The sequence below is a fragment of the Myotis davidii genome, unplaced genomic scaffold (genome assembly GCF_000327345.1).
Source record: "Myotis davidii unplaced genomic scaffold, ASM32734v1 scaffold142, whole genome shotgun sequence".
NCBI classification, from domain to species: Eukaryota; Metazoa; Chordata; class Mammalia; order Chiroptera; family Vespertilionidae; genus Myotis; species Myotis davidii.
Window position 1 is genome coordinate 5,561,698 of NW_006294400.1, and position 11,392 is coordinate 5,573,089.

The 11,392-nt window shown below is 58.4% G+C and overlaps 1 protein-coding gene across 1 annotated transcript in view; it reads left to right on the plus strand.

The window, feature by feature from the left end:
- COL27A1 (collagen type XXVII alpha 1) overlaps positions 1-11,392 on the plus strand; it is a 143,710-nt gene that overhangs the window by 1,999 nt on the left and 130,319 nt on the right. Inside the window, 3 exon segments of the mRNA XM_015567140.1 lie at positions 4,601-4,671; positions 8,130-8,316; positions 8,319-9,741. Of these exon segments, the coding sequence (XP_015422626.1) occupies positions 4,601-4,671; positions 8,130-8,316; positions 8,319-9,741 (1,681 nt within the window).

Consider the following 11,392-nt stretch of genomic DNA (forward strand, 5'->3'; position numbering starts at 1 on the left):
CCGCCCAGGGTCGGAATTGGGGGTGGTGGTGGCGCCTGGAGGGGGGCTTTTGGCAGCTTGGGGGCTAGGGGTCTCCAATTCTGCTGTCTTGGTGTGTCCCGTCGTCAGGTCCCCAGCCTGTAAGCCTCCGTTTCTGGCTGTTCTTGGGAAAGTGCCCCCAAGTTTCTAGGTTTCCACGCCTGGGCTTCTGCTCCTGTCTGCGTCTGTGTGTGTCTTTGCATGTCCCCAGTCTCTGGAAATCTTCGCGTGTGTGTCAAGTCGGTTTGGGTTTGTGTCTCAGTGTTTCCCTGCTTCTCTGGGGTGGGGCTGGGGTCTCCGATCCTGTTGCTTTCCCGCGTGTGTGTGAGAGAAAGTGAGAGCCAGCATGTCCGAGCGGGAAGGGCCCTGGGAGAGCACCCCGTGGAAGCCCTCGCTGTACATGCAGATGCGGGGACTGGAGGAGGGAGGGCTCGGGAGGGACAGGGAATTCCTAGGAGGGGCTCGGAGAGCTGGGACCCAGGGGCTCAGAGTCCCGCCTGTGCAGTAGGAGCTGTGAGAGAGGAAGCGCGTGTGAGAGCCAGTCGCTGCCCTGGGGTAAGTGTGGCGGGGAGCTAGCGTGGAAGGGAGCAGCCCCTGGGGCTTTATGGACTGTGGCTCATGCTCTCTGCCCAGGGAGGCACAGAACTTGCTGGCTTTCTGTCCTGCCCCCAGGACCAGAGGACACTCCCAAGAGGCTGGTCCGCGCGGTAGCTCCGCCCCCCTCCATGTCCTGCCCCTCTGAGCTGGAATGGAGGAGGATGGCCCCCCTTCTTTCCCATGTCTTGGAAAAAGAAGGCTGGCTGAGATCCCCCGCCCCCCACCGCACCACACACACACACACACACACACACACACACGCACACGCACACGCACGCACGCGCACACGGCACCAGTAAGCACACTGCTGACTCATTTTCTCCAGAAGACCCCGTGCCAGGGCAGATGCCAGCGGTTGGGTAGAAAAGTGGTGCCAGGCGAGCACCCTATAGTGGGTCCCAAGCTTTGGGCAAGTGGGCAGTCATGCTGCATGGAGGCCCAGCCTCTGCATGCTCCTGTCTTTCTGCCTCCCTCACCACTACAGGGCCCCAGAACCTCTGCCCTCTGGTCCCGGTGTGCCTGCCAGCCTTGCTCTTCCACACCTCTCCCCAGACCACCGAAGTGCCATCTCAGTGGGTGGCGGAGGACTCACACCGGTGGGAGGCAGGCTGCAGGGCAGAGAGGGCACTGCCATCAGGGGCTGTGACAGAATCCTGACACGGCCCTGGGAGCTTGGGCAAGCCTTTCTGCTTGTTTTTCTCACCCACAATACGGGCATCTTCATTCCCAACCAGCAGCTGGGCGGTGGGGGTTGTGAGGATTACAGGGGCTGTGCTTATAAAAGGTGCAGAACAGTGCCTGGCTTTTAGTAAGTGCTCAGTAAACGGCAGCTGTTGTTTGTATTATTATTCACATCTTCAATGGATGTGTGAGTCAACTGGAAAATTCTGGGCTTCATCCTGTCCAGACAGATGACCCATCCGTGTTCCCGTGGAAGAGGTAAAAGGTGTGAAGGAAGGATCCTGGGTGGGACTGTCTGGCCACATGGGGCCTGGTTAGTCCATGGAGGCAGGTGGAACAGGCCTATTGCCCTTTGCTGTTCTGTGTCCTCTGGGCAGCTTCTTTCCCATCTTACCCCTTGAGAGCACAGCCAAGCCCAGGGGCCTCGGCGCCCCCTTCCTTGTGTGTTTCGGGGTCCCAGCACCCTGAGTCTCAGCTCTGAGCTTTCAGTGGGTGTTCAAGCTGGTATGGGTCTCCGAGATCCTGTATGTTCCCAGGTAACGAGGATGGAGGAAAACCATGCAAGCCAGCTACACCTTCCAGCAGCCTGGTGGTCCAGGAAGAGCCACAGTTGATGTACTGGCAGAGGGCTTTTCTCAGGGGAAAGGACCGCCTGGGTTTCCTGCTTGGGGGGCCGTGTGGCCAGGCTGCGTCTCCAAGGTCAGGTGCCTAACGCGTGGCTCCAGTTTCGACGGCCCCCTGCCTGCTCTGGCCCCTATGCTCTGGTCTTCCCGACATGCTGGAGCCCTGGCTTCACCGAGCCAAGGCCCACGAGTCGGTGGTGAAAATAGAAGTCTAGAAGAACAAAGCCCTGAGCCAGCGCAGGCACAAAACATTACGAGCAGTAGCCTACGCAGGATTGGAACGGGAGCAGAAGGATCGGCAGGGCCTCCCTCTGGGAGCCAACTTTCCAGGCCTGGAGCTCGCTTAGAGGGCTGTTGGCTCCCCGGCTGCATCTCTGTTCCTGTAGGTGAAGGCTGGGACTCTGGTCTCTGACAAGTCCCTGTAAGTCTCCGCCTTCTCCATGGGAGGCAAGTCCAGTGAAAAGGACTGTGCGTTGAGCAGTGGAGTCAGATGATATGGTCACCCACGCGCTGTGTAGCTTTGGGCAAGTTGCTTCCCCTCTCTGGGCCTCAGTTGTCCATCTCAGCAATAAAGAGATGGGACTAGAATCTGACTCTAGAGGAACTCAAAGGGCCTTCTCCCACTCTATACTCCGCATTATGCTTTGGAAGTTTATGGGTCAAGTGCACACAGAATCCAGGTCTGACGTGGTCAGTGGCATTTAGCGGGGGCGGGGGTGGGGGATGACAAATACTTTTTGTAACAGATTCTGATCCTAGCTGCCCTCTCTCCCCTGTGAGTCTTCTTTCTCTTGAACTTTGGAGATTAAAAACACCCCCCACCCCCCCCGCAATTTACCCTCTTATTCTCTACAGAGTAGTCACCTTGGCATCACACACAGCAGGAAGAGCTGACCGGGAGTGCCATGTGTGCTTGCTGCACCTTCTCTCCGATCACTGGCAAATTCTCTCTGGCCTCTCTTGAGCAGCTTGAGAAACATGCTAATACAAGTGTTAGGCTTAACACAGTGCGACGCGAGGAGTGAGGGCTGGTGCCTGGGGAGAGCTGGGAAGAGAGGGGGCTGGAAGGAAACGGAATGGAAACCAGTGAGGTTTCACGAACACTGGAAAGTGAGGGGCAGCGTCTTCTGAGGGAGCCTCCTCAGAAAAAACGAGTTCCATGGTCTAGCGGAGTGACAGAATGTGCAGTCAGTTTATTCCAGGACTTCTCCGAGCCCTTGGAGTGCAGCTGTGCTATGGCACCTGCCCAGACGGGGATACAGGAGATAGTTCTTCCCCAATATATCTGGCCAGTTTCCTGTAACGTCCTCCTGGAGGATGGAGGAAAGAGTACGAGAGAATTAGGACCCAGAGCCTGCCCAGGGCGACCTTGAGGAAGTACCTGCCCTCCCTAAGCCTCCGTTTTTGTCAAACAAAGATGCCTATTATTTCTTTTCAGGGATGATGGAGCTGCCATTTGATTCAAGTGGGCAGATCATACCAGAAGGCCAGCCTGTGCCCTTCTCTCCAGGGCAGCTAGGCACTCTGACCTTTAGTCGTTGCTGGAGATGAGTGGATCCCAGCCTGTGTGTCCCGGCCTTGGCCCCCCCCTCCCCCCCTCCTCCCCCGTCACAGCTCTCTTGGCCTGCATCCTGGCCAGCCATCCCCGCTTGGCGTGCATCCTGGCCAGCCATCTCTGGCCACGTGCCGCCCTCCCCTTTGCCTGCTCGAGGATCAGATGCCCCAGGTAGCTTCGGGTATCACCAGTGGCTGCTCCCACAGGAAGCTGAAATCAGATCACTGCCTCTGCCCGTCTTGGCAGGAGCCACTGAGCAGAGCATTAACCCTTCCAGTCCCCGGAGTGCAAGGGCAGCAGAGACCGTCTAAGGGGCACTGGCATGGCTGGTGGCAGGCCAGGCTCTTGACATGCCTGAGCTCATTTAATCCTCACGCCTGGCCATGCCAGCCATGTTTCAGAGGAGACAGGCTCAGGGAGGCTGAGTGACTCGTCCAGGGTCGCACAGCTGGCAAGCAAGGGGGCCGGTTGCACCTGCGTCTGCCTGACTCCCCATCGTCTCCTCTCTTTTCTCCTCCCATTTTCTATCAGCGGGAAGCCAGCTGGGCAGCTTCCTGAGCACACACTGGTCCTGGTTAAGGGGTCTTCTCCTTGCCTTGGGCCTGGACAGTGAGTGTTTATCTCTCTAGCCCTTTGAGGACGATGGCCATCCCAACAGACCAGACTGGTCTTCCTGTCGAACTTTCAGCCCTGGCTGTACTACCCATCGGGCCTCAAGATCATAGGGCCATAGCACCACGGAGAGACTGATGCCCAGAAAGGGGGAAGGGCAGGGGCTGGCTCCTTGTCCCCCAGTGAGTTGGCGGCAGATTTTGAACTGGACCCTGAGTCTCCTGACACCCAGGGCAGAGCTTCCTGCCCACTGTTCCCTGCCCAGTGGCCTTGGTTTATCATTCTGTGAAAAAGCAGGGTTGTATGTGTACCATATAAGCAGCTCCTGTCCCCAGAGACCCGGGAGTGTGGATTATTCTGATAGGGTCCTAGAGCCTGCACCTTGCCTCCAGGCCCGCCCCCTGGGCGATACTGGGGTGGGCAGGGCTGGACGATCCACTCCCAACTCCCCAGCCGGATCTGGGCCAAGGGGTGGAAGCTGATGCCGCCTCTGCTTGTGTCTCCTGGTCTCTAGGGGGTTTCTCTTCACCTGGATCTTAGTCTCATTCGCCTGTCACCTGGCCTCCACCCAAGGAGCTCCTGAAGGTAACTCTCTCTTCTCTTTGTCCAGGGGAAGATGGGGGGACAGAAGGGATGGGAGAATGCAGGGGTAGGAGACATCCGTGCCCCGAACTGGAACTCGATGCCTTGGTTTTCTCATCAGTAGAATGGAGTTGATCACTGGCAAATCCTCTCTGGTCACGAGAGAAACATGTTTGATGTTTTGTAAGGGGTAGGAAGAGCTCAGTGCAGAAATGTGGAGGGGGGAGCCTTTCGTTCCTCTCCGGGGCACAGTGTGGGTCGGCCACTTTGGGCCAGCCAGCCTCAGTTGCCCCTATTTGTCCTGGGACAACTGCTGAAAGGAGACATGAAGGCCAGGTCTATCATTGCCCAAGCCTGTCGCCGGCCCTCCCCTTCCCGTGAGATCCTGCTTTTCCCAGCGATCCCCCGAGGAGCTGTCCAGGGGGCCAGGGCGGCAGTGGGCTGGCTACACAGCTGCCCGGTGAAACTGAAACCTCTCCCACATCTGTTTGTCAAGCAGCCACAAGGCCTCTTAAAATAGCAGCCCTTCCCCCTTCTGCACACCCGCCGTGTGCGGGGCAGACCGCCGGGCACTCCCAGGGCCCCTGTGGCCTGACCTGGCCGCTGGGCAGGGATTGGGCCCCTGGGAGGGGAGGGCCATGCCCGGAAGAGACTCCTGCTGCTGCCCGGCAACATTTTGTGCAAATGTCACATTTTCCGAGCTTGCTGTTTCCCCCACAAAGTAGGTGAACAGCTGTCCAGAGTCCTGAGTCAGGCGCTGGGGGTTGGGGAAAGGCTGGAGCTGTGTGGAGCCAGGTTTATGTAATAAAGGATCTTGCTGCGGCCAGCTGGCTGGGCCCTTCCATTTTGGCGTTGGGCTGCATTCATTCCCCTGTCCCCTAGCTCCTCAGCTCTGATGGGATTCTGGATGTGTCTCCACCCTGCGTTCCAGCCTGTCTCAGGGCCTCCAGCACAGGAGAGCATCGTGGCTAAGAACAAAGACCCGGGAGCCAAGTGGTCAGGGTTCCAACTTCAGCCGAGCCTTTTATTATACGCTCCATGACCTTGGGCAAGTTATTGTAGCGAACTTTCCTGACCCTCATCTATAATGTGGGAATAACGAACAGCACCTGCTCCATAGATGATTGAGAGACTCAGTCGAGATGAGGCATGTCAGGCACTTGGTACAGAGTGCGTGCTCGGTAAATGTTCGTTATTATTAACGACGTTGTTTACCCGAAAGTTTGGGCAAGAACAGCCCCTCTCTCTCCGCGGTGGAGCCCGCAGGGATCAGAGGCTCCGGAAACTCAGCGGTGACCACCTCCACCCCAGGAGTGGGAGTTCAGGGCTCGGCCCGAGGGGGAGGCTTGGAGACTGGTTGGTGTCTTGGCACGATGATGAGGGAAACCCCATCAGTGCCACCGGGCCCGGCCAGTTGTCCGTTTCCCTGGGCGAGTGCCAGTGGCTGCAAGCTGCGGTATTCGGAGGGAGATGCGAGCAGGCCCAGGGGCCTCCTGGGGCTGCCGAGGGGGAACAAGTGGCTCCCCAACAAGTGGCTTCTCCATTTTAAGTTGTTTATAGTGAATAATACTTTGTGGTAATGAAGCGGTTTTCAGTGATTAAAACGTAAAATATACTACTACTCAGAGAACCCTTAGCAGTTTGATTTAGCTTAGGACCCGGGGGCCAACAGAGGTGGGAGAGAGGAGGAATGTGAAGTGAAATGAAGGCCCTCAGGTCGCAGGGAGGAATAAAGGTCTTCAATGCAAGTGGCTGAAACAGCAGCCTGAAGCTACAGAGCTCTTAGAACAGGGCCATCTCCAGGTCTCCTGTCCCTTGTCTTACAGGCAGGGAAACTGAGGCCTGGGAGTCAGGAAGAGCCTGGGCCAGAGTTTCCTGGTGCAGGGCGAGGGGGAGGAGACGGGGAAAGCTACCATTGCATCTCCCAGCAACCCTATGATGGAGGCACTTCTTGTAGCCCCTCTTTACAGAGGGGGAAACTGAGACTCAGTCCAGACTCATGGTGGTTTGGTCTGGCTTTGAGGTCTGGCTTTCTGCCTCCAGAGCCTGCTGTGCAGCCATTATGCTGCCCTGTTGCCAGCACCCAGGTTCTCCGTTTCTCCCAACCTGTCTAACTGCCCATCTACCCATCCACCTGTTCATCCGCCTCAGTTGTCAATTGAGGGCCTACTAAGCGCTGAGTGCAGCATTCAGCCCAATGTATACCATCCCACTGGGTAGTGAGAGAGCATGCCACACTCAGGGGCTAGGTGCTGAGCTCAGGGGCGGGGCACCAAGGACTGACCCGGACCCCAATTCCGGGGGCAGCCTCTCTGCCGGCCCAGAGAGCTCAGAGCCACAGTGTCCAGACACTGGCAGCCCAGCTGACTGAAAGCGGCTGAATGGCTCGTGAGAGGCGAGTTCAGGTCGCCTTTCCATAAACACCCTGGAAGCCTCCTCTTGCTCTGGCGAGCCCCGCCGCCGTAATTACCGGGCGGATGTGACCTGGCCAGACCGCGGTCTGCCAGAGGACAGAGGCTGCAGGGGTGCCTCGATGACTTCCCCGGCTCTCTCCAGAGCCACTCAGTGAGGGCGGCGACATTGGAACTGTCCTCTCCCTCCTGTGCAGAGAGAAGCTCCCCGGTGCCTGCTCCAGCCAGACAGAGACCTCGGGCATGGGAAAGGACTCAGTAGGTTCCTAAAGGTGGACATCCTGACCAAACTCCAGTGGCATGTCCATTCCTGTCACCCTGCTCCCTCACTTGTGGGCCTGCTGCCTGGAGGAGACAGCTTTTGAGGCAGAGAGAAAGGGAAACAGGTCACATTGAACACAGCCCCTGATACTCAGCGCTAGCATTTGGTGATGATCATTATTTTTAATATTAATAGCTATTTGAAAATGCTTATTTTGTGCCAGGCACTTTTTTTTTCAAGTGTATTAGCTCATTTAATCCTCACAGCATCCCTCTGAGTGTGTTGCTGCTGTTATCCCATTTAACAGATAGGAAGACCAAGGCACCAGAGCAGCGGTTCTCAACCTGTGGGTCGCTACCCCTTTGGGGGTCGAACGACCCTTTCACAGGGGCCGCCTAAGACCATCAGAAAACACATATATAATTACATATTGTTTTTGTGATTAATCACTATGCATTGATTATGTTCAATTTGTAACAATGAAATTGGGGGTCACCATAACATGAGGAACTGTATTAAAGGGTCGTGGCATTAGGAAGGTGGAGAACCACTGCACTAGAGTCACAGGGCTAGTCATGATGGAGCTGGTATTTGAACTCAGGTGTTTTCTGCCACCATGTGCAGGATCATGCAGCCAGACAAGGAGCTGGTCCCAGCTCCACACTCTCAGCCACACCCATGGGGCAGCGGGCAGCGGAGGCCGATGGTCCTCACTGCCCGCGCACCTGCAGGCGTCTGGGCTGGAGCAGGCCCTGACCGTGCCCTCTCCCTCCGCCCTCCCTCTCCAGATGTGGACGTCCTCCAGCGGCTGGGCCTCAGCTGGACCAAGGCCGCGGGCGGCCGGAGCCCCCCGCCCCCAGGGGTCATCCCGTTCCAGTCGGGCGTCATCGTCACGCAGCGGGCCCGGCTCCAGGCCCCCACGGCCGCCATCATCCCTGCCGCCCTGGGCACAGAGCTGGCGCTGGTGCTGAGCCTCCCCGGCGTTCCGTGGCCTTCGACCTGGACGTGCACGACGGGCGCTGGCACCACCTGGCCCTGGAGCTCCGTGGCCGCACGGTCACGCTGGCGACGGCCTGCGGGCAGCGCCGGGTGCCTGTCCCGCTGGCTTTCCACAGGGACCCCGCGCTGGACCCCGAGGGCTCCTTCCTCTTGGGGAGGATGAGCCCGCACGCGGTCCAGTTCGAAGGCGCCCTGTGCCAGTTCAGTGTCTACCCTGTGACGCAGGTCGCTCACAATTACTGCACCCTCCTGAGGCGGCCGTGTGGACAGGCCGACATGTACCGGCCCCAGCCGGGACCCCTCCTCCTCCGGGACTCAGGCGCACCCTTTGCCTTCCAGACTGACCTAACCCTGCTCGGCCTGGGGAACCTGACCACTGCCATGCCCGCCCTGGGCTCGCGGCCAGCAGGCAGGGGACCCAGAGGGACGGTAGTGCCCCCCACACCTACCAAGCCCCTAAGGACTAGCACCACAGACCCTCACAGGCGTGTCTCAGTGGGAGACCCAGCCCGGACCCCACTGCCACCTGCCAAGCTGTCAGCGAGCCAAGTGCTTCCTCCCGTGCCCCGAGCCCCTCCTGCGAGCCCTCCCACACCTATCCAGTCCTTGCAAAAGAGCACAGCCACCAAAACCCCCAAGAGCCACCCAACCAAGCCTGCAGCCCCTTCTCCTCCCATTGCCCCTGTCAAAAGCCCCCGCCCCGCCCAGAAGGCAGCTCTTCCTTCCTCCAGAAAGTCAGCCCCTCCCACCAAGAAGCCAGTGCCACCCACTCTCCACCCAGTCCCTGCCCAAGTGTCCCGTCCCACAGGGAAGCTGGTCCAGAGGAACCCTGTGACGCCCCGACCCCCACCTCCCAGCGCCCGGCCCCTGCCCCCCGCTGCCGGTGCCTCTAAAAAGCCCTTCCCCCGCGTTGTCCAGACAGAGGCCAAGATGAGCAGCCGTGCCCGTGAGCCGGCTCCTGCCCGCACCAGCACACACAGACCTCCCCAACCCACTGTTTTGCCCCCCTCACCTGCCCCCAGTCCTGGCTCTACCAGGACCACTCGGCCTCTAGCTGCAGCGATGCCTCCCACCCTCACTCCTGGTTCAGTCCCCACTGGAAGCAAGAAACCCACTGGATCAGAAGCCACAAAGAAAGCCAGACCCAAGAAGCCCGTCCCCCTCAGACCTGGGAAGGCAGCCAGGGATGTCCCCCTCAGTGATCCAACCATGGGGCCCAGCCCCAGCCAGTCCCGGCCCGGCCGGCAGACCACCCCGGCCCCAGCATTGGCCCCGGCGCGATTCCTGTCCTCCAGCCCCTGGCCCACGAGCAGTGGCTATTCGTTCTTTCATCTGGTGGGACCCACGCCTTTCCCGCTGCTGATGGGGCCTCCGGGGCCGAAGGGAGACTGTGGTTTTCCGGTAAGAATGGGCGAGGTGTGCATGTTGCCAGGAGCTTGAGCGGGTAGCGGGGGCAGTTCGGTCCAGTGCTTGTTCCTGGCAAGGGCGGAGGAACAGAAGCGGCTTAGAGCAGGGAGCTGCTGATGAGCCGTCTTGATGCGAAGTGGGGTCCCCCACTCCTCCACCTCGGCTGTGCTCACGGGTGTAAGTCCTGCTCTGGATTCATGACCCACTGAGCCAGACTCCGGTCAGGTGGAGAGCACCCTTGGGCTTTGGTTGGCCCAGGCCCCAGGTCATTCTTTGCTGCTCCAGCTATAAAGGTCAAGTGGCTTAAGGAGAACCATGAACCGGTGGCCTGGGTCACACAGCTTCAAGGCAGCTCCTGACTCCGAGGGCAGAGCTCCGAGGGCCACCAGCTTGCCTGGGAGTCCCACGTGGGTAGCCCTGATGTTTTGTTTGGCGCATGCAACAAGGTCTAAACATTTTTAATAAGTTGACTCACATTTTAAAAATGAGGGATTTCTTAGAAAAGACCCAGTGACCAGCTTCTCTTGGAAGTGGCGGAGATGCAGGGGCCCTGGGCTGCAGCCAGGTCAGGGGGCCCCCTTAGGCCCGGCCCACTCCTGTCTGTGCCTGTCCCCACATCTCCCGGTTGGGTCTTCCAATCACCCATGTATGTTACTTGCCTGAATCCTGTAGGGTCCAGTGGTTCTCAACCTTCTGGCCCTTTACATACAGTTCCTCATGTTGTGACCCAACCATAAAATTATTTTCGTTGCTACTTCATAACTGTAATGTTGCGGCTGCTATGAATCGTCATGTAAATATCTGATATGCAGGATGGTCTTAGGCGACCCCTGTGAAAGGGTCGTTCGACCGCCAAAGGGGTCGCGACCCACAGGTTGAGAACCACTGCTAGACACTGGCAGTGTGGCGCCTGGTAGAGGAGGTTGGGGTGAGGAGGGTCAGAGTGGACCCAAGCAGGAGAAAGAACGTTCCCCGCGCAGGAGACATTCTCAGGGTCAATGCCTCTGGCTTGCCTGGGACTGTCTCTAGGAGCAACGACCTTTCTGCTGCTGGAGGCCGATTCCTGCAGGCCGGGAGTGATGGATGGAGTTTCCAGGAAGCCTGGGCCTCGGCTCCGTTCTCCTGCCTGGGTGATGAGCACCATGTGGTTTCCTCCTGGGCTCTGTGTTTGACATAAGGGCTCCTTACAATGTGGAGACAGTGGCGGATGCTGGGAATTCCCGGGCCTTACCAAACACACTTGATTATTTTTAATAATCTTTAGGAATAATATTTATTCAGCCTCTCTGCAAGAGGACTGAGGGCCCATTTTTATTATAACCATATTGTAGAACGTATGGAAATTGCATGCATTGCTTTGTGAGTATGTCAACATTCTGCTCAAGTCCCCGAGTTCTGCAATGGGCAGGGTAGAGAGTTGGGAGCTGAGGAAATGAGGAATCCTCCAGGTGACCCGGTCTGACTCAGGCCCCAGGTGCCTGGGGCCCTGACAGCTCAGCTCCCAGGCTGCAGGGGCGCCGGCTCGCTGGCTGTGAGGTTGAAAGGGGGTGAATTGTCTCCCTCTGACAGAGGGCAGTGAGGTGCAGGGTGTGCACTCTGCCTGGTGGAGGAAGAACCCTGCCTTCCAAGCTGTGTACAGCGTGGA